Source organism: Gekko japonicus, unplaced genomic scaffold (genome assembly GCF_001447785.1).
Source record: "Gekko japonicus isolate JY-2015 unplaced genomic scaffold, Gekko_japonicus_V1.1 scaffold270, whole genome shotgun sequence".
Classification (NCBI taxonomy): Eukaryota; Metazoa; Chordata; class Lepidosauria; order Squamata; family Gekkonidae; genus Gekko; species Gekko japonicus.
The window spans coordinates 710,087-732,896 of record NW_015170282.1 but is presented as its reverse complement, the minus strand read 5'-3'; the positions used below and the strand labels follow the sequence as shown (position 1 = coordinate 732,896).

The 22,810-nt window shown below is 47.7% G+C and overlaps 2 protein-coding genes across 5 annotated transcripts in view; one reads left to right on the top strand and one right to left on the bottom strand.

Annotated features, from left to right (window-relative positions):
• ZFYVE21 (zinc finger, FYVE domain containing 21) overlaps positions 1–12,624 on the top strand; it is a 27,267-nt gene extending 14,643 nt beyond the window's left edge. Inside the window, 5 exon segments of the mRNA XM_015417799.1 lie at positions 1,225–1,329; positions 2,490–2,528; positions 5,475–5,528; positions 11,026–11,168; positions 11,946–12,624. Coding sequence (XP_015273285.1) covers positions 1,225–1,329; positions 2,490–2,528; positions 5,475–5,528; positions 11,026–11,168; positions 11,946–11,981 — 377 coding nt within the window. The 3' untranslated portion in view covers positions 11,982–12,624.
• A 1,677-nt stretch (positions 12,625–14,301) lies between these two features.
• PPP1R13B (protein phosphatase 1 regulatory subunit 13B) overlaps positions 14,302–22,810 on the bottom strand; it is a 64,837-nt gene continuing 56,328 nt past the window's right edge. For 2 of the 4 annotated variants that reach the window (XM_015417818.1, XM_015417821.1), the window contains 6 exons: positions 21,250–22,046; positions 19,722–19,859; positions 19,484–19,617; positions 18,870–19,036; positions 17,158–17,357; positions 14,302–15,105 (listed from right to left, as the gene is read on the bottom strand). In XM_015417818.1, the coding sequence (XP_015273304.1) occupies positions 15,064–15,105; positions 17,158–17,357; positions 18,870–19,036; positions 19,484–19,617; positions 19,722–19,859; positions 21,250–22,046 (1,478 nt within the window). In that variant the 3' untranslated portion in view covers positions 14,302–15,063. The remainder of the gene's footprint in view (positions 15,106–17,157; positions 17,358–18,869; positions 19,037–19,483; positions 19,618–19,721; positions 19,860–21,249; positions 22,047–22,810) is intronic. The other 2 variants (XM_015417820.1, XM_015417822.1) reach the window with 1 other exon arrangement.

Sequence of the window (22,810 nt, the reverse complement as noted above, 5' to 3'; positions counted from 1 at the left end):
GTTTCTGGGGAGCTAGGTGATAAGGGTTGTGATTCACATTCAGCTTCGCTATCGACGGCCTTGCAGTTTCTTGAATACACATTCCATTCTTATTGCATCCTAATTCTATCCCCAGAAGCCTCTAATAATGCTTTTCCTTAACATATATATAACTTTATATACAAAGGTGCAGTTATAAAATACATTCTACTATAAGCTGCTCTAATCAAAAGATTCTAGGTTACGTACCAAGATCTGGATCTATTATAATTAAACTTTTGAAGGCACAGTGACAGCTGTCAATATATAAACATGTCAAGAGGAAATGTCAGACCCCACATTCAGAAATCACATTCATTTTTCCCTAGTCCTACACCAAGGAAGGAGAAGCTTCATGTGACTGTTGTACAATATTCCTTGGAAAAAAATGTGTGTCTGCTGAGTAGAAAACCTGCAGAAATGTGTTCTTAGGAGCTTTTCTGACTTCCAAGTTGTCATGTGAAGCCTGTTGTAATAATAGGCAACTGGTTTTTGTTTACTTAGCAGTGTTGTTCTGTGTGTAGTTCATGGGTGTCAGAGGAGCAGAGCTGGTAAACTGCAGCATCCTTCTGTTCCTGCACAAATTTGAGTTCTGCAGGTTGCGTTATCACGGCAGGCTATGACGGTTGTCTTTCCTCATAACCGAAATAGGTGCGCGAGAACTAAATAAGCTGTGACTTCATAGCTCCATAGTGGTGGTGTCTTCCGGCAACCTCATGAGGTTTTCAAGGGAAGAGGCATTCAGAGGTTATTTGCCATTGCCCGCCTCTGCGTCGCAACAACCCTGGGCTTCTTTGGCAGTCTCCCATCTAAATACTCACCAGGGTCGACCCTGCTTAGCTTCTGAGATCTGACAAGTGGGGGCTAGCCTGGCTTATCCAGGTCATGGTCAGTGTTTCCTCTAGGGCAGTGGTGGTGAACCTATGGCACGGGTGCCAGAGGTGGCACTCAAAGCCCTCTCTGCGGGCACGCGTGCCATCGCCCCAGCCAGGCCCAGACCTCAGCTCAGGAAGGAGGGCTCCAGAGCAAACTAATTCATGCAGTAGCCAAATCGCTCGCTCACAGCTTTAATGCCAGAAGCTCACAAAGTAGAGTTTTTGCTCACAAGACTCCACAGCCTAGATGGAGCATTGGTCATGGTATATATCGCTGCCTGCATTGGGCCTGTTGAATTCATCTTCTCTCATCTCCTCCCTCCCCACCAAGGTGCTACATTTTTTGTAACTCCAGGAACGACAGAAAAGTCAGAAACAATGGTTTGTCGACTTTCCAACAACCAGAGGTAAGAAGCGTGCTCAGGAATTAAGTGGCGTTCATGTGCCTAAACTGCTCGTATCCTGATCGTACCATGCATTCTCCTTGGAACTGTTGTGTGGAGTTAGTACAACTTCTGCTTGTAAGCAGGAAACAAGTTACAGTTTTAAGTGCCCGATTTGGCATCTCAGCAAATCCGGGGTTTACTGAATATATATCGCTGCCTGCAATGGGCCTGTTGAATTCATCTTCTCTCATCTCCTCCCTCCCCACCAAGGTGCTACATTTTTTGTAACTCCAGGAACGACGGAAAAGTCAGAAACAATGGTTTGTCGACTTTCCAACAACCAGAGGTAAGAAGCGTGTTCAGGAATTAAGTGGCGTTCATGTGCCTGAACGGCTCGTATCCTGATCGTACCATGCATTCGCCTTGGAACTGTTGTGCGGAGTTAGTACAACTTCTGCTTGTAAGCAGGAAACAAGTTATAGTTTTAAGTGCCCGATTTGGCATCTCAGCAAATCCGGGGTTTACTGAAGGCTTTCGAAATTGCAGTTTGGGCACAGGCACGAGGAGGAGACGGGGGTCTTTTTTTTTGACATGTAGATGCAGCCTGGAAGTTTGTCTCCAGGGATTGGGTAGTGGAGGGGGGGGGGGGTGACCCATACCAGGAAGCAGAATTTATGATCACCATTTCCAGATGTTTGGGGGAAAGATCAGCTTGATAGCGGAAGGTTTTCTAGCCGCAAGGGACATCTTAGGCAGAACGCCTGGGCCTTTCCACTCGAAAGAGCAGTTAAGGGCCTGGCTGTATTTCTGAAGTTTTCCATCCTGCTTTAAGCAAAGTTTTGTGTGCAGCGACTGTAGGCTTGTTCTGACTGGGGCAGTAAACCTGTGACTGGGCTGGCTGTCCCGTTCTGTGCTGGGGGGTGGCAAGTGTGGGGGGGGGGGGGGCGGGGCGGGGATGACCCATACCAGGAAGCAGAATTTATGGTCACCATTTCCAGATGTTTGGGGGAAAGATCAGCTTGATAGCTGAAGGGACATCTTATGCAGAACGCCTGGGCCTTTTCACTCGAAAGAGCAGTTTAGGGCTTGGCTGTATTTCTGAAGTTTTCCATCCGGTTTTAAGCAAAGTTTTGTGTGCAGCGACTGTAGGCTTGTTCTGACTGGGGCAGTAAACCTGTGACTGGGCTGGCTGTCCCGTTCTGTGCTGCAGTGACTGTCCAGATTCTTACGGAGGGATTCACTCCTGGAGGTAAACCTTGCAGGGAATTCATCGCTGTGCATGTAGCGGCTGGCGGTGTTTTGAGTTATGCCGGAGGCCTGCGGTACCTCGAGAGCGACTGCTTCAGGGTGCTCGACCTGCTTCCCCCCCCCCCCAATGTAGAAATGGGTGTGGGCTAATCCTGTGATCTCCCGCCTCAGTGAAATTCTATATGCAAAACGGTGAACCGGAAGCCCGCAGCCCAGAATTGGCCAAGCCCGCGTGTCAGATTCAGTCCTCCCACTAGCCCCACCCGTTTATGGCTTCTTGAAGGCTGCTAGAGCACAGTCCTCAGCCGTTCCTTGCATGAACTGCAGATGACTTCGGAGTTCCCTCAGCAAAGCCAGAGGCCGTGCGTTGACCGTTGTGGGTCTGCCTGCAGCCTCAGCCTGTAGTTTTCATTTAGTGGTGGTTTTTTTTTTAATTATTCTAGTCATCATGGCTGCAGCGTTTTAGTCAGAAGGCGACAGACCGTTGGGAAATCTAAAATCTTTCTTCAGGGCTTACGAATTAGATCTGTTTGTCAAGGTGGAACTGTCAGCTTGGGGCTCTTTCTGGTCTGAGGTGTTGTGAAATAAATAGTCTATCAACTGTTAGACACCTGCCATGATCAGCCTTGCAGATCAGTTGACAGATTAAAGGCAAAAGGTTTCCCTTGCTCGAAAGCCAGTCGAATCTGACTCTAGGGTTGCGGTGCTCATCTCCGTTTCCAAGCCGAAGAGCCAGCGCTGTCGGAAGACGTTTCTGTGGTCGGCATGACTAAACGCCGAGGCGCACGGAACACCGTTCCCTTCCCACCAAAGTGGTACCCATTTATCTACTTGCAGTTTCTTGCTTTCGAACTGCTCGGTTGGCAGGAGCTGGGGCTAACCTGCAGATAGTGCTTGGTAGGCCACTAAGAGATTTTTGTTTTGTTTACACTGATGTCGCACGGGAGCCTTCCACGACATCTCCCTCTTTACAGATGCTAACAGATTAAAGACAAGGGGAAAATATTGTTTCTTAAATGCAGCAGGCTTTCTAGGGCTCTTCTCCCCCCCCCCCCCCCCCCCCTATTCTCCCATAAGGGTGAACCAGGTGTGTTGAAGCTCGGGTTCAAATGTATTTTCATTGCAAGGGTTCAGCCCAAGTCCGTATGACAGTATAAATGGTTTCTGAAAAATAAGCGAAGTGCCCTTTTTTACTCTCTAGGTAACCATAACCTTGTACAGTCCTCCAGTTCCGTAGAGGAGCAGTTTCCCAGCTGTTTTCCATTCATGCAGCTGCAGCTTTTGCTGGAAAAACCCAAACAACAAAATTAGTGGTCGCTTCACACTTTGGTCTCCTTCTCAGGACAAAGAAAAGAACTGATATGACAAAGAGGCGATAAGATCTTTTTGGAAGACAAAGCCCACAGTAATCTAGGGAACCCCTCTCTTAATTACTGTTTTTTTAAAAAATTAAATCTGTACGAAGAAAGATACCGCCTAGGATCTTTTCAAAACAGAGTAGATGTCTTGTGGCATAGAAGCACTGGTTTGACAATTGATTTGGAACTGAAGCAAGTCTAAACGTTTTTTAAAATATCCATTGAAGGGGCTAACCTTATGCCAGGAAACACACTGCATGTTTGGAGGTCCAAGTAGGGATTCTGGCTATCCTGGAAGAAAATGTCCTGTCCCTTTAATAGAGACTTTACATGTGGAAATGGGCAAGCGTGAAGGAGATAAATCACATCCTATTAAGCCTCTGTTAAAGGGATGTGACACTTTTCTTCAAGCCACTTGGCAACCCAAGCTCCAAGTCTTGTGCATCTCAGGTAATTTCAATTTGCCGGTGGTGACCAGGTGATTTTTTTTAAAAAAATGACAACCCTGTCAATGTTGGTTATATGCAGGGCTCTTTTCGTAGCAGGAACTCCTTTGCATATTAGGCAACACACCCCTAATGTAGCCAGTCCTCCAAGAGCTTACAGAGCTCTTCTTACAGAGAGCCAGTTTGGTGTAGTGGTTAAGTGTGTGGACTCTAATCTGGGAGAACCGGGTTTGATTCCCCACTCCTCCACTTGCACCTGGCTGGATGACCTTGGGCAAGCCGTAGTTCTGATAAGAGCTGTCCTTGAAAAAGAGCAGTTTCTGTCAAGAGCTCTCTCAGCCCCACCTACCTCACAGGGTGTCTGTTGTGGGGAGGGGAAGGGAAGGGAGTAAGCCGCTCTGGGACTCCCTTGGGTAGTAAAGGGCAGAGTATAAATCCAATCTCTTCTTCTCTTCTTCTTCTACTGTAAGCTCTTGCAGGATTGGCTACATTAGGGGTGCGTCGCCTAATATGCAAAGGAGTTCCTGCTACCAAAAAGAGCCCTGGTTATATGTACCTGTGGCCATCTAGCTCATGAGCTGTTTCCAATTTTGTGACACTAGGAAGGGAATCCTATATCTGTTCTTGGACTAACATAATGGCAACTATCTGGACACGGCAAATGAGCAAACTCTTTAAGGTGTAAATGTATGTAAGCCTCACTTATGAGGCCTCCGAATGAGGGCAAATCACCATATATTGTATTTAAAATAACTATTGGCCACCCTGCCATTAAGAATGTGTCCGTATTCTGAAAGTGCGGCCTGTGTGGGGGGAGGCTTTAGATCCTTTGGTCCCTGAGTGAATTTGAACTATGGCAGGGCTGTGCTTAAAACTGAAGCGACGGACGGGGTTTCAGGGTACGAGAGCACCAGAATTGGGACTGGAGTTTCAAGCTGCCATTCCCCTCACTGGGAATGCCGTTGCGTTCATGCGTATCGCTGAGCCGTAGCTCGCGGTGTGATTCCTGCCCGCCGACCGGACTTCTTCCTGTAACCCAGCCCTGCGATATTTCCACTGGCTGTAAACTGAACCTTCGTTTCTCCTTCTTCGTTTCTTCTGACTGCTCTTTCTCCCCATTGCCTTCCTGCCTCCTTGATGTAGAAAAAGACATTCACACTTACACCAGCCTGTGGGAAAGCGAACACATTACGGAAGGTCAGCACTGAAGCTCGGTTCTCCTAAGCATGCCTTTTGTAGCTCCTGTTCCGTGCATGTTGCCTCCTGCAGGAAATTCCCTTTGGGGCGGGGGTGAGGTAGTTTGCCTAGTGACTAAACTTGTGCTCCCTATGTGTTCTGTGACCTCGCTGGGGAAAGGATCGGGCTCACTTTTATGTTTAATTTGAACCTGATAAACACTCGGCTTCAGCTAGCCCCCAGAGGGTCACCACCAGCCAACCTCCCTCTCTTCCTTTCCTTTGGCACGAGGAAGGTCAGCCCGCGGGCAGAGAGGACCCATCTGAGGAAGTAAAGGGGGTGTGGCCTGGGGTGGATGAAGGTGGGGCGCAAGGAGTGAACCCATGAAGCTGCTTCATCCTGACTCCAATGACCCATCTGAGGATGGATGAAGGTGGGGCACAAGGAGTGAACCCATGAAGCTGCTTCATCCTGACTCCAACGAGGAAGGTCAAAGAGAGGACCCATCTGAGGATGGATGAAGGTGGGGCACAAGGAGTGAACCCATGAAGCTGCTTCATCCTGACTCCAACGAGGAAGGTCAAAGAGAGGACCCATCTGAGGATGGATGAAGGTGGGGCACAAGGAGTGAACCCATGAAGCTGCTTCATCCTGACTCCAACCCGTGGTCCATCAGAGTCAGAATTGCCAACTTAGACTGGCTGTCTGTGGTTCTCCAAGGTTTCAGGCACAGATCTTTTCACATCACCTCCTGTCAGGTCCTTTCACTGGAGTTGTTGGGGGTTTAACCTGGAACCTTCTGCATGCCAAGGAGATGCTCTACCACTGAGCCACAAAGGAGCGGGCACTCTTTCTTGGGCCTCTTTAGATTGGTTCAACCGAAGCACCCCTTGGGTCAAGCGTTCCAGTCTCCCCTGTTGTGAGCCAATCTCCCTGTTCTCCGGGGTTCATCCAAAGCTGCGCCTCTGTGCCTGTAGAAGAGATTTATTTTCTTATTTGCTGTGAAAGTGGGCTGTGTAGCTTGCCAAAGAAGCTTGTCTTTGGTTTCCTCTGCTTGGGTGAGGGGAAAATTCTACCCGTCTGTATTCACAAGTGACGAGGGCAGGGGGCCATAGATCAATGGTAGAACACATTCTTGGCATGCAGAAGGTCCCAGGTTCAATCCCTGGCATCTCCAGCTGAAAGGACCAGGCAGTAGGTGATGTGAAAGAAGAAGAAGAGTTAGATTTATACCCCGCCCTTCACTCGGACTCTCAGAGCGGCTTACAATCCCCTCCCCTTGTTGTCCCCACAACAGCCACCTTGTGAGCAGTGTTCCCTCTGAGTTAGTGTGAGCCGGCTCTCAGTTTTTTAGCCTCCGGCTCACACATTTTTGTCTTCGCTCAGGAAGGGATGGCTCCAGAGCAAACTGATTTTATACAGCAGCCAAATTGCTCACTCACAACTTTGATGCCAGTAGCTCCCAAAGTAGAATTTCTGCTCACAAGAACTCCACAGCTTATAGGGAGCATTGCTGGTGAGCTCTTTCAAGAACTGCTCTTGAGAGAACAGCTCTGAGAGAACTGTGACTGACCCAAGGTCACCCAGCTGGCTTCATATGGAGGAGTGGGGGATCAAACCCAGTCCTCCAGGTCAGAGTCCGCCGCTCTTAACCACAACACCAAACTGGCTCTCTGAGACCCCAGAGAGCTGCTGCCAGTCTGAGTAGACAGTATTGGCCTCAATGGACCAAGGGCCTGATTCAGTAGAAGGCAGCTGCATTTGATAGTGAGTTGTGGCATGGAGAAAGGTGAGAGATTTAGGGGAAGGCTGGGTTGAAATCCACGGATGCGTTCTGCTGATGGTGAGTTTTTTGGGGCAAGAGGCCTTCCCATGATGCCAGGCTATGCAGAAGATACCAGTGCTAGTAGCGGCCGATTCTCTACGTTCAGCCTTGGCTCACTTGAATAATAGAGGAAGTTGGCCTGCACGATCAAGGCAGCTGCAGACCGTGGCTTTCAGGGGCTTCTAGGACACTAGGGCTTGGGACTGGGTTAGAGAGAAGAGGCACTGTGGGTGGAAAGGAGTAGATTGGGGGGGGGGAAGCTGTCTAGCTGGAGTCAGCTGGGGCAAGTTAGGGCAAGGACGTGTAAAGTACCCCCGTGGTTCCCAGTGAGATCAGAGTTAGAAAAGGGGGGCTAGAGTGGTGTTACAGAAGAATTACGAAAGGGGGTTTCAGCACCTGGCACGTTTCACAAAGTGGAACTTCCACAGCTCCATCCAGACAACTGGTCATATGATTAAAATCAGTTTCGGAGGGGAGCCGTGGGGGTTCGCAGTAGAACAGCTAGATTAAGTCCCGTAGCACCTTAAGAGACCAACAAGGTTTTTGAGGGATGAGCTTTCAAGAGTCAATGCTCACTTTAAGCAGATTTTTTTTTTAACCATAATATTTTATTGGATTTTAACTTAGAACATAACAAATAAATACAGGTTCTCAGACAACATTTTAACAATTTTTCATGTAAATGTCAGTGAGTATACAGACTTCCAAGTTAACTTAATCAAATACTGATAGAAGTTTGCTAGCTTATTAATAACAATGAGTATTTTGCTGTACTAATCGCTTTCCAATCGAAAGATTCAAAGGTTAATTTATCCACAGTTGGATACCATTTACCAGTTGGGTTCATTAGTTCACATTCATTTTGATCATTTGTGTTGAAAATGGAAACCTCACTTTAAGCAGATGATGAAAATTAGTAGCATGAATTTGCTGTGGGAAAAGGCAGTTCACCGAGTTGGGGCAAGTGAGGCTCTGTATTCTCGGTGCCGGGGGGGGGGACAGTGGGAGGGCTTCTGGCCCCGCTGGTGGACCTCCTGATGGCCCCTGGGCTTTGGCCGCTGTGTGACACAGAGGGTTGGACTGGACGGGCCGTTGGCCTGATCCAGCACAGCTTCTCTTGTGTTCTTAAAGCAGTGGGCCCCGTTATCCAGCCCCCAGATATGCTGCTCCTATCCAGGGTTGGTGCAGAGCAGTAGTTAAGGTTGACGAGGCTCCAGGAGACCTGGTCAAGGTCCCATGGCCACCGTGAAGGTCACCGGGCGACCTTGGGCCAGTCATTTCCTCCTTGCAGGGTAGGAGGATAAAGCGAGGAAGGGAAGAGCTTGTGTGCGTGCCACCCTCAGAGGAATGCACATGCTGCAGGTAGCTGGGTGTGGGGAGTGGATAAATAGGTAGATAAATAACCAGAAGGCCCTAGGGCCAGTAGACAATTGTTGACATGTGCTGGGCATGTAGCAGGTTGACTTTTTTCACACGGGAGAAGCTGGCTCTGGCAGATTTGTGCTTTGAGAAATGCTGTCAGAAAACAGCAGAGCTTTACGGGGAGGGTGTGGAGACGTGAAAGAAACCATGAGCTTGGGTCACCTGCTAGCCAGCGTGGCCTCCACAAATGCAGCCCTGTTAAGTCAGCTCAGTCGGTTGCAAGAGAGACTGGGAAGGATTATGCAACCCCAGCTGTCAGCAGCTCTTGCCGGGCCAAACTCTGGAGACGTTTCCCCCTTGCTAAGCAAACCAGGCAGTGGGAAGCGCCGTCTGCTCTCCTCCCCGCCCCCGTCTGCCTTCCTGGTTCAGTGGGCCTTGTGTAACCTGCTCCTCCCGCTCCCTTTGCTTGCTGTCAAATGAGGCCTTCGTATTTTGCAACAGGCAGACCAAGTAAGGCCCCCGGGACTGTCAGTGTTCCCATCTCCACCCACTCAGAAGATGATAAAATTCATTCATATAAGAATGTTTTCCGTTTGACTTAGTCAGTTGATAAAGACCACAACCACAACAACAAAAGATGCAGCTCTTACCTGTCTTCTGGGGCTGGATCTCTGCATGGTGGTTCTTCTGGTACTGGTCTCCCGTAAAGGATATGTGGCCATAATCCTGCTGCAGAATGTGATTTTCAATGGCAGCATCCGACGACTGCAGTTTATTCTCGGGTCTCATCTTTCAGCTCCAGCTAGTTCCCACCCAGAGCTTCACCCCACACCCTGGGAAACTCCGAACTAGGGATGGGCATGAACTGGCTCATGAGCCAAAATTTGGGCTGAACTTGGGCCGGTTCGTAGCTCAGGAACCAATGTTCAGGGAAGGTGCATTCCCCTAATATTTGCCTGACTTTTGGCTGGTTCAGTTCGACTGTTCAGGGCCAGCCATTTAAGCCTAACTGAGCAGCCGTGGACCCCACACTGCTCAGCTGTTAGGTTTTGCTCCCCCCTCTTTGAAGCAGCAGGCAGCAAAAAAAAAAAAAAGTTAAATGGCTACCAGCCATTTAAACCTAACGGCTGAGCGATGTGGGGCCACTGGTCAGCCATTAGGTTTAAGAGGCTGGCAGCCATTTAAACCTTCATTTTTGCCCCACACCACCTTGAAGGGGGGGGGTAGCAAAACCAAAGGGTTAAATTGAAGTCCCTTCCTGGGTGACCCCCAGCCCCTTTCTCCCAGCTGGGGTGAGCCGTGGCTGGGAGAAAGGGGGAAAGGAAGTCCTTGGGCGATTCCCTCCTTTCTCCTGGCCCTGGCGAGCCACGGCTGTGAGAAAGGTGGAAGGGAAGTCCCTTCCAGGATGATTCCCGACCCCTGTTCCCCAGCTCTGGCAAGCCACGGTCGGAAGAAAGGGAACCAAACTTGCCAGTTCAGTTTGGGTGGGACCTGTTCGGGGGCTGCCCTGAACCGCCTCTTTTAGGTCTGTGCCCGTCCCTACTCAGAACTCTGAACACCCAGTGTCTAATGATTGCATATTTGACAACTTGCGTAATTCTTATTGCATACTGTGTGGTGTTTTGGGTGGGTTGTCACTCTTACAGCAGTTCAGAGTCCCCAAGGCCTCCCTTTCCTGTTGAAGCAGCACTGCCTTGGAGTGAGAAATGTAGCAGCGTAGATCTGGTTGGTCTGACAGGGTGCGCTCAGAAATTCACAGCCACTTGCAGAGGGTTTTTTTTAAAGGCCTTCAAATCCACAAGATTCTGAATTTCACATCATTTCCGGTCGGGGGGCAGGTGGGGGGGGGGGAGCCTGAGTTTGAGAAGGCCAAACCACAAGAAGGTGTAAGATAGTGCTCTAGATTCCAAGTACAAATCAGAAAAATTAAGGAGGTATATCGTAATTTTTTCCACTATATTCTTTCCCCAATGTCTTGTCATGGGGGAATAAAAATGCAAAATATGTCTTCTGTAGGGCATGAAGTTAATTGCCTACAGTCCAGGTAACACAATGTGGCCGGAGCTGGGAGACCTGGATAGAATTCTTGCTTGGGTGTGGTATTCTCCATAACCACTACTCAACCTGACTATATCTGTCAGGTTAATAAAATGTATCCAATGTCCCATGGTTATCTTACTGACGGAAATTAGGAAATATTGGGGCTTACCTAGAAATTACGATAAAGATCTTAGAACCCTTTCATAGAGCATTGGCATTGAACCTGGTGGTGGTGGTGTGTTCCAGCCAAACAATTGCGCCTTCTTTATTTTGATTACTTCTCTCCCTTAGGAGGCAATACTCGTGCTATAGGTATGCTCCTTCAGTACAAGGCGCCGGGGTCAGAGGAACTCAAACAGTTGAAATTCACCGCTGGAGAAGACTTCAATTCCAACAAGAAACTGTCAGCAACTTGGCTAGCAGCCATGCACAAGGTAAGTGGGTGAAACGCTAGATACGAACTGAATAATTCCTCCATGCAGTTAACTTCAGTGGGCCAAGCTAGAGAGTCCAGTGTCCCCAAGACTGCTGTGGGAACGATGTGCCTTTTTATGGCCTGGATTTTTACTTCTCGGGGTGCCACGGGGCCCCAGTCATGTTGGAGACCTACAGCCCAGGTGGATGAAGGACTCCTGCCCCCCTCTGTTTTCAAAAGCTGGCTTGAAAATGGCTCAGGGCAGAGAGGAACCCCCTCGTTCCCCCTTTCCAACATTCCCAGCAGGATCAGACCCCACCCTTGACATTTGGAAAAGCAAAAACCCTGACTTATTAAATGGTGCAGCGTCCCTGGGGTGGTCTTGTCTGGTTTGGCCCCCTGTTGTCCCAAGTAGCAAGATGAGCAAAGATGAGGAAATGGCAGGGAATTTAACTCCCTTGCTTGTCGCTTGATAGCTCAGGGTTGGGTGGGTACAGAGTGTGCACTTTAGCTTTTGAGGTACTAGGAATATAACAGCAAATCACCCTTGAGACTGTTTCTCACTCAAGTCAAGCTTATTCTAGAGATGCTTGCTCATAATAGGCTTGCCTCTAAGACACCCTTGATTGCTTTGATTCCTCATCTTAGCAAATTTAACCCATTGAAGATGTAAGAAATGCTCAATGTAATGAGAAATCCCAGGGAAAAAGTTTTGCCTTTGAAGCTTCCTTAAAGGTCAAGCACCACCACTTAGTGATCTGCATTTTCTCTCTCTTTCCCCCTTTTGGTCTTCTAGGCGGCAAAACTTCTTTATGAATCTCGGGACCAATAACTTCTGATCTGAGGGGGAAAAGATGAGCTCTCAGAATAAACATCTCACTTCCTGCTAGTTCACATGGTAATAAGTACTTGGTAATAGAGGGAACCACCCTGCCCTGTTCTTACCCGCTAAATGTGGTTCATTATGTGAGCACTGGCCAATAACGATGTATTTGACCCATAAGTATTCACTTATTTAGTGTGCAATATGTATACAGTGCATTAATGCTTTAAATATAGCCTTGCCGACTTTATATTTTGTTAAAATCGTGTCTGCACTTACTATGTATAACGGAAGTGTGACCTGCACTACTGCTTAAATGTATAGCACAACTTTTGTAGTACAGATTATGTATAATTCACTATAAAAAGGAAACACTCATGTTCGATGCTCCCGAGAATAGCTTTTCAGGTGTGTAGATCTCAGGTTCTCCCCCCCCCCCATCTAAATGATCTATGAAATCTGCCTTAGGTACCCTTTTATAGAAGCCACTCTTTCTTGTGGTGGGGGATTTGTATCATGATATTAAACACTGCTCTTGTAAAAATAAGTCTACCAAATGCCACAGATTGTCCCTGTGAAAGCCAACCTTTTTGAATGAAGCTTCCAGCAAGACTGTTTTGGTGTTTTTTTTGAAGTTTTATATTCATGCTTTTTGTGGTAATTCTAGGTTTGGCTAATAAAACCTGATTAAATAATATTTAAAAGTTGTGAGTGCTAAGTGTGTTTATTAGCTTGTAAGAATAATCACCCCATCTGGAGCTGCCATTAGGTTTCACACTGGGTGCCAATCAGCAGCTTCGACACTGAAAGGCAACAGGTGGTCCCATGCGCGGGTAGATGTTGTTCCTGCTACATTAACACCACGTAATGTACTGTGTTCTGAACATCTTACATTCCCCATTCACTTTCTGCTGAGCAATGCACTGGACCTCATGGCACAGTGGTGAAGCTTGTGCTTACACCCAAGTTTTAGTTTAGAAAAGAGATGATTAAGAGGGGACATGATAGAGGTTTATACATTTATGTGTGGGATGAAGAGTATTGGTAACTTTTCTCCCTCTCCCAAAGTACTAGAATTTGAGAGCATCCAATGAGGCTGAATGGCACTAAATTCAGAACAGATGAAAGGAAATAATTTCTTTACGCAAGTGACTGAAATGTGGAATTTGCTGCCAGAGGATGTAGAGATGGCCACAGAAGGGAATTAGATTAATAGAGGATAGTTGTATCAGTGGTTACTAGCCATGGTGACTACAGGGAACTGAACCTCCACATGCAGAAGCAGTCAACCTTTGAAGCCCAGTGCCAGGAAGCAACAGCAGGGGAAGGCCTCAGCCCCTGTTGTTGGGCCAATAGGGCCTTACTGTGGTCATAGTAGGCTACTTGTTATCTTGGAAATCTTGTTGACCATCAGCTTCCAAGGAATCCCACCCTTCTTTTAAAGACAAGAAGAATTTTGCTGCTTTGGTTTTCAAACTATTTTGTGAATCCCATTCTGTTGTCTTAAGTCACCATCTTCAAATGCCCCCCGGCAGTGCTTGATGTCATGGAACATCAGAAGAATTCTAGCAAGCTGGCCTGCCCCCTACCGCTAAGGAAACACAGTGTAAAGAATGGTGTGGCTAAGGCAATGCGACAGATTTGCAAAATAGACTTTTCCACGCTCACTCCCGCACAACTTCTCTTTCAAAGAATTTAAAAACACACACGTGCAAAGTGCGACCGTACTGTAGCAGTAGTTTTTATTGTGCACGCTGGATGAGAAGTGTTATCATAGGCTCACATTCATTTAGCAAATATTCTTTTACAATAATACCCTTTTTCACTTCTCGTCACCACAATATATACAATTAATGCTAAACAGTGGTAAAAGCAACTTACAGCACTGCATCCGTGGATATATAAATTATGCACAACATGGACATGAATACAGCCCCATTGGCCTACTGTCAAACTGGGAGGAAATTATAAAACATGTGGCTTGCCGCTGAATGGGAAATTCAAAATAGACTTCTGTGTATAAAATCATGTACAATTGATATTCCAATGAAGTGCTTTTCTTTCTTCTTCTTTTTTTTGCTTGAAACTACACTGTGGATTTTTAAGTTATTGCATAACTCACCCCTAGCACTAGATGCAGGGCTGCCGAGAACCACGGGCACCGTCTCAGCCCAAATAGCAATTTGTCTTGAACCATAACAAGTCTCTCCTCCTCCTCCTCCTCCCCTGCATGCTGCACAACCAACCTGGCCTTTATTCCGTCCTTCGCTCACCTTCCAGCTAAAAACCGAAAGGCCCTTAAACTGAACCTCTTGGCATATTTTTTAAAAAATAACCTTACTCTTACCCCCTTTTCAACTATTGCACTTTTCTTCCGTATAAACATACAAGTCCCTCAAATCTGAATGTGGGTTTGTCCAGAAGAGGCAATCCAGGGTGTGGCGGGTGAAGAAGTATAAAACGGGGAAACGGGGAAAGTTAAAACCGGTGCTTGTAAGCGGGAGTATCAAGAAAAAACATCAAGTGAAGGAGGAAGTGCTGTTTGGAGAAGTGCACAAAAAAAAAATCCATCCAGCTCTGATGCTTCTCTTGTTTTGTCAATAATGTCTTGATACTAGAGGGCTGTTGGCGACTCCCAGCGGTCAACTCTCACCCAAGCTCTTTTAAGGATTTAACACAGTAAACTCAACATTCAGCTGACAACTTTTAATAGCAAAAGGTCTTGACATGTCAGGATAGTTACTGTGGACTAGAACAGATCAGACAGCATATCTGCATTTTGCAAAAAGTCCCCCCCCCCCAACATTTAGCACAAGTACATTTGTTCTCTTTAATTTGACTGGCAAAAAGAAATGCTGTAGGCTGTGTTGAGTACCTCTCCCCAAGGAGCGGGCGAGTTTAACGCAGAGCAGACCTCACTTACAAACAGCAGATTGGAAACCTCAAATGCTGTCCATTATATTAACAAGAGCACCATTTAAAAACAAGTATAGCTTTATTTCTCCTGGTGAAATGTGACTGAAAAATGTCTCCAGTGTATACTTTCTGTCTTCCAGTTGCCAGCAAGATATTGCACTGCCAAAGGTAGAATTCAGGCAAGGGTTCGTTGCCTAGGCTTTATTCTTGGGTATAACTGCAACAAAATGAATTTGAAGTTAAATTTGGGCTTTATACTGGAACTAGCTATTTATTTCAAAGATGATGATTACTATAGGCTGGCATTACATAAAACCATTTTTAGTAGAAACAGGACGAATCTTCACCACGTTAACCCCGGCATTTGGAAATGTCTGTGAGGTACTATGTTGGATATTTCGAAACAGAAACTCCCCACATGTCCTCAGGAAAGACACTGCTAGAGTGAGCTTTGTGGACAAAAAGAGGAGGGTTTACAGTCAAAATGGGAACTGGGGCAAAACTGGCCCTCTTCTGATAACTCCTGCCTTGGGGCTAGCTTAATTAATTATTTAATTAGATTTTTAAAAATCCTGCCCTTCCCTGCATGCAGGGCTCAGGGCGGCTCACAACAATTAAAATCATAGATAAAATAATAAAAACATTCTGTAGTTCAAATTAAGCATACCAAGATGGCCCAGAAACCCAGAAGCATGCTCCTATGGCTCTATAAAGTGCCCAAGACTAAAGAAGCTTCAGCTAAGAATCACTTACTGCACCAAGGTAGTAAACAAGCTACACTACTACTTGATAAAGCAAACCTGGCCTTTGGCCAGCGTCTGATAAAGAGCGGAAAGCTTTAAAGCTAGGACAGCCTAGTTTCTGTACCCAGGAAGTAGTTACGAATGCGCTGGATAACATATTTGGCTGCAGTAGGGAAATGAAATCAGTCTCCCTTCAAAATATTTGCAGGACTGAAGTTTAGCAGGTTACTGCTATTCAAGGCCTTAGCTCACTTTCAAGGGCCTGCAGGCTCGAAGCCTCTAGTCCAGAGAGTTCCAAAGCAGATGGACCCTACCCCATGTTCTAATCCGCTTGATGCCTCAGTTAAAACCTAGCACAGACAAGGCCCACTTGCTTTTTTAAAAATATCACCAGAGATTCCTTTTTCACAACCAGCTTCCGTAACAAGTCTCTGGATCTTAGGAAAGGGATTTTTTTAAAAAAAGTATCAACCAATTAAAAAAAAAAAGCATTCCAAGACTTTTTTTGTACAGCAAAAAGAGGAAAGCTCGTGTGCTTATCTTAACCCTTCAAAACGACTTCAAAAGGGAATTAGATAAGCATATGGAGCAGAGGTCCATCAGTGGCTATTAGCCACAAGGTATAGATAGGGACTCTGAGGCAAGTGATGCTCTGTATTCTTGGTGCTCGGGGGGGGGAGTCAACAGTGGGAGGGCTTCTAATGTCCGGGCCCCACTGGTGGACCTCCTAATAGCACTGGTATTTCTGGCCACTGTGTGATACAGTGTGTTGGACTGGATGGGCCTTTGGCCTGATCCAACATTGGCACCTCTTATGTTCTTATGTTAACCCTGAGTGGAGAGAAAGGCATCTCTCCAGTGACACAAATATGATCCTGCAGTTCAGATTTCTTCATCTCTGTGTTTGGAAAGATAATTCCTGTTCCCAGGAGGTGATTTCTTTATTGCAGATGAGAGGGAAACGAGGAACACTTTGAAAACTGCACTTGTCTCTGAAAGTTCATGGAGGTGTCACAGCCTCCCATATTACAGACACTACCCCTTAGTACAAGTAAAAACTTATTGGGAGCAGCCCATTAAAAAAAACAAAACGCATCCATGATCATCCCAGGCATCTTCAACGGTGCAGGAAAAGCAACACGGCACAGTCCACCCAATGTTGCACCCCTTTAGTCTGACAGAGGGGAGAAGGGAAACCATGCTCATCTATTCCATTGTCCATGGGAGAAGACTTGCATGTGACTAATATGGTCAAGAAAGTGAGCCTAAATGTACACTGAACTACTTAAATCCTATGACCTGCCGTTTCAACCACCTGTTTTTGGGGAGGGGGGAGGGGGGAGCGTTCCTGGCTATCAGAGAGTGAGAGGCAGAGGACCAGGGGTACTATTGCACTGAGCTCTAGTAACCTCCCCTGTTTTAAAAGCAAAAAGATTTCCAACGATTCCCGCCGTAGCAATGCTGACACTGCCTGGAAAGCATTTCATTTAACCAGCGCAGAACACAACAAGTGCCGCTACACTTACCCCCAAGACATTTTTAGGCACATAGCCTTCTTTGTCATTGAGCCGAGCCCACCACCAGTCCGTCTCGTTGTCGTCTTTGCGTCTTAGGATGGTGATGGCGTCTCCTTCGTGGAATGACAGCTCGTCATTGTTCTGAGCGTCGTAATCCCACAGCGCGTACACTACCCCTTTGTTCATCACTCCCAGCTTCTCTTGCACACCTGTTTCCAAAAGGAGAGTGGGAAGGCAAGCGGTTTTCTCAAGACGATGCCTAAACAATAACCATCAGTTGAGGAAACGAGCGCAACACGGCCGCCTGAGTGCTCTCGTGTGACTGGGGGTTCACTTCCAGGGGCAGGCCGTACAAGGCCTATCAAATTCCATTAAATCCAACCACAGTGATCAGAACGGGTTCTGAGGGAGATGGATTCGTGACACAGGAAGATGAAGGCAGTCTCCCTTTCCCCCACTCTCCACGTGACTAAGATACAGTACGCCGACGTGTGTTTTTTACGCCCAATGGTAAACCCACCCTGAGCACTCTGGTCAAGTAATAATATGAAGCAGACTTTTTTTTTGTAGTAGTAATAGTAGTACATAGGAAGAAATTGAAGCAGGCGAAGATGTCCCTGTCTCCTGGAAGTGATCGGCCCTTTGCCGTCATTCGAGTTCAGAAGCAGTGGGGCCCCAATTGGAAAAATCAATTTAAACCACAGTGGCATATGGTATGAGCATGGCCCTTGTGGCAGGAAGCCCCACTACCCCCCTTCCTTTACTGCTTGAAGCGGTAAATGCACATTTGTGCTTCTCCAACTTCACCGGACTGGACAGTATCCTCCCAAAGTGGCCAAGCTATACTTTTGGGGCCTAGAAATTACTCCCACTGCAGCTGAACGAGAAGAATTCAGTCTCCCCTAAGTCTAGTGACTTCACCATTATGTCAACGGCTATTTCTCTGGTCCACGGTAGAAAAGATTAAACTGGAGAATAGCAGACAGTTCCAGCTTGTGTAACAGTTGTTGTGTGTCCACTTTCTGACTTTCTCCCACTGATACTTTTTTCCTCCTATACACACCCAACATTGATACGCACAAACAGTGACTAACCCTGCTTGCTGAACCAACAACCATCTGTCCCTAGGCCTCACATGCTGACAGCTTTTGTGAGATTTCTGAATAGCTGGAATCATTTCAACCAATGACAGCCAGAGCTCTTAAGAGCCAACAGCTATGGAGGTTTCCAAAACTGCAATCTGCAGTCACTTTGGGGGGTTTTAACCCACCCTTTTTTAGTTTTACATAATTGGGCAAAATCACTAATTCTCTGCAGATTCTGTACTTTGATACCATCATGTGGCTCTTAGCTCAGGCTAGCCCAATCTTGGAAGCTAAGCAGGGTTGGCCCTGGCCAGTATTTGGATGGGAGACCTCCAAGGAATACCAGTGTCATGATGCGGGGGCAGGCAATGGCAAACCACTGCTGAACGCCTCTTGCCTTGAAAACCCCACCAAGGGTCGCCCTAAGTCAGATGCGACTTGACGGCACTCTCCACCCCCATGTGCCTCTTTACAACCACAGTGTGTGTTGCATGCCTTAAAAGATTACCCCACATTTAGAAGCAGATATGGAGATTTATGTCTGAAGCAGGTGCCGAAAATACTGTAGACCCTTAAGTGCCTTAAGCCAAGCGCTGAATCTTTGACTCAGACCTGTATCTGTTCATGCCAACTCACCGTACAGAAACTGGGAACACTGAATGTAACCCTCTTCCATCTCCTCACATTTGTCTGCTGCCGTTTCTATGTCACTTATAGTGGAGGCAAAAATCGCTGCCCCGGATTCGACGAGCAGCTTACAGAGGTGGACGCTGTTGCAAGATGCTGCACAGTGTAAAGGAGTCCTGAAATAAATCAGATATGTACGACTTGATGCAAGGCAAAGCAGAACATACAATAACGTGCCAAGATGCAGTCTTGGTTAAAGACAAGCCGAAGGAGGGCAGAAAACTGTCTTGTGCCAAGGGATATCGCTACTCTAGCTGGAGTGGAGGGCAAGCCAAAGAGAGAAGCTACCCGGGAGCGTGAATTCTCACCGTTTTCTGTAAGCACTGTCCTTCGTCTGCAAGATGGGAGTGCTCTTCTAAAAGCACCTGCTTGATTGGTTGGGAGAGTCACCATGGGTGCTTACAACCAGACCACCAGGTACCCCCCCTTTGACTGCACGGGACAGGGCTTTGCTCTCAAGTCTGACACAACGGCTGAACATTATAATGGGGCTCTAGTTTTTGCTGCAGAGCCTGGATAAAGGTGTGCGCTGCAGCACGGAATGCTCTACGCTGTGCTCTCACCATCCGTCGCTGTCGGCCGCATTCACATTGACTCCGAAATCCAGCAGGAACTTCACTATGTGGTGATGGCCGGCACACACCGCATTGTGCAGAGGGGTGATTCCTTCGTCGTTGGGCTTGCTGGGGTCATCCACCTGGAGCCAAACAAACAAACAAGAGGGACTCCCTCAGCTTAAAAAATCTTTTCTTCTGTGATGACAACAGAGCCAAAGAGTTGAGCCACACTGGCGAGCCTCACCTCGTAGATGATCCTTTGCACCAAGTCGAACTCTCCTTCCAGGGAGGCATCCAGCAAGAGGGCCAGCGGGTTGAACTTGACCCTCAAACTGTGGCCGGTTCTCTCGGAGTTGGGTTTCTTCAGGTTGGTCCGTTTGGCCTGAGTGATAAGGGGACAGGTATTTTCAAGGGCACAACCGCCTCAAGGCTTTGAATCACATTCAGTACAAGTGAGGATGGTCAAGGCTTACTGCCTGGAACGAAAATCACTAATAACGGGAAATAAGCCCTGCCTAGCTCTGTTTTCCGGCATGTCACAGCCAGACAGTCCACCACCCAACGGCCTCGATACAACTGAAAGAAGGGTCTGGTTCTAGCATGTTGTGGCAGCAGACAGCAACCTTTTCAGACCCAGAACCAAACTTTAACTGCAACCGGCAACATAAGAACATAAGAGATGCCAATGTTGGATCAGGCCAAAGGCCCATCCAGTCCAACACTCTGTGTCACACAGTGGCCAGAAATACCAGTGCCATCAGGAGGTCCACCAGTGGGGCCAGGACATTAGAAGCCCTCCCACTGTTGACCACCCCCCCCAAGCACCAAGAAGACAGAGCATCACTTGCCCCAGAGCCCCTATCTATATCTTGTGGCTAATAACCACTGATGGACCTCTGCTCCATATGCTTATCTAATTCCCTTTTGAAGCCATCCATGCTTGTAGCTGCCACCACTTCCTGTGGCAACATGAGAGCCAGCATGATGTAGTGGTTAAAGCGCTGGACTAGAACCTGGGAGACCCAGGTTCGAAACCCCACTCTAACATGGAAACTTCCCAGGTGACCTTGGACCAGTCACACCCTCTCAGCCTGACCTACCTCACAGGGTCGTTGTGAGGATAAAATGGAGGAGAGGAGAATGATGTGAGCTGCTCTGGGTCCCCATTGGGGAGAAAGGCGGGACATAAATGAATAAACAAACACGGAGTGGGTTTCCTCCATACACAGAGTGAATCTCTTCCATACATGCCAACATCTCCCCCCCCCTCACTCTCCTGTTGCTTAAATAACTTAAACATAAAATGCACGTACTGCTGGAACAGCCCACCTAGATGAAGAAGGCACAGCCCAGCTGAAGACCAAAGCTCTGAAGGTGGATCTGCACAACCTGCGAGCCAAACAGAGCTCTCAAGCGGCTTAACAAACCTCCTGTTTTACCTGCCTGTCCAGGAACGCATCAAAATATGGCAGGCAGCCAAGCCCCTGGCAGGCAGCCACACCTGTCTGTCTTCAGCTGTGCAGGCCTACCAGCAGGTGTCTCTCCTCCAAGAGGGAGGCTCACTAGACCTCTTCCATCCCATGCTTGCCTGTCTGCAAGGCTTGGCCTCAGGAACACTTCTGTCCAGCACCCAGCTTGACTGGCCATTGGTGTGTACTAAGGGGGCGTGTGTGTATGGGGTATCGCTGTACAAAGGGACTAAAGTGTACAGCCCAAAGAGGAACACAAACTTTGTCAGAGCACTTGGTAAAGTGTGGAAACCATGCAGCTACCTTGCTAATCAAAACTCCCGCCTGCTTTCCGCAGCAACTTACTACAGGAAGCGGAGGAGGAGGAGGAGCAGGGGGCAGCTGCACTTCGTCTTCCACTGGGGTGTTGCCTTCGGGGGTGGGACTCGGGGGGCGCTCCACAGGAGGGACCACGGCAGGGTTGTTGTTGTTGTTATCGTCCTCCGTAGGTTCAGGTGGCTGAGGCGTGGTGTCTGCACTGATCAGCTCCTCCGTCGCAGGACATGGAAGCTCATTGTCGTTGGCATCGGACGAAGGTTCGTCGGGGAGAGGAGCCGTGGGTGGTGCAGGAACGGGCTCCTCGATGTTGCCGTTGGTGTTGGCGTTCCCGTTATCGACGTCTGCCAGTGTGCCTATGAAGTCCTGGGAGTTGCCTGGCTGATAAAAGGGGGCCCCTTCAATCCCCCCCGCCAGGGTGTTAAAGCGCTGATACAGGAGCTTCTGTATGTTGGGTCCGCTGGGCCCTTCCGGCTCAGTGATGGAGCTTCGCTTTTTCAGAGGCCTGGGGGCGTTGGCCAGTTTCCTCCTCAGAGCCTCCAGGTCAGCGTCACTTTGGTAGCGCAGGGGGGAATGGACGATGGGCGTCAGTTTTGTGGGGCTGAGGGGGCGGGGAATGTTTTCAACGTTCTCCCCAGAGGGCGGGGCGTTCTCCACCTCCTGCTCTTTTTCACTACAGTCGCTCGGAGGCGGAGGCTGTGGTGCATTGGCTGGTAGAGATCCGTGAAGGAATGGCAACGGCGAAGGAGAAGTCGAACCGGACTGGACCACAGGCTTCCCGTAAACTGAAGGGGGGAAAGAAGCCATGAGGAACGGTTCTAAAGCAACACGGAATCCCTCCAGAGTCAGTGCTGGTGGTCTCTTTCCAAAGTCATAATAAAAATAGACAATGGCGATGGCTGATTTAGAAACCACTCCTAGTGCATGATGAAACTACATAAAGCAACCAATTTTTTTCTTCGGCAATTGCAATAATTTTGATAGGGCTAACTATTATTTGTGGTCAGGTAGCAAAAGTGGAGTCAGATTTGACTGGCTTTCGAGAAAGGGAAACCTTTACTTTTACCTTTACCTTTTAGCAAAAGTGGAGATGATTAAGGAGAGAGTAAGCCCACTTTTCTTAGGGATCTATGCCAGGTTACTAGAAAAAGAAATATCTGGGAAAGGACTGGGAGAGATCAACAAAGGAAGAAAAAAAAGCCCAACCACGTCCCCTGCAAAGTAACCTGTCATATACAGTCCACAGTGTGCTTTGAAGAAGGGGAAGAAGGGACAGGATGCCAAGGTGCCTGCCAAACCAACGGAGCTTTAGACAACAGCTAAATCAAGGCTTACACTACAGGGAAAGCAAGCAAGCAAACAAAACAAAACAAAACACACACAAAAAACCCAGGATACAAAATGTTCCTGCTCACAAATACCGTAATCAGACCAACTCAAAACCTATTCATGTTAAGGGTCCCAAGACACTCTTCTGCATGCACACCAGGGCTTTTTTGCTTTCCTTTCTCTCCTTGCGTCTCCTGAAAGCAATTCCTGAGGGTAGGGA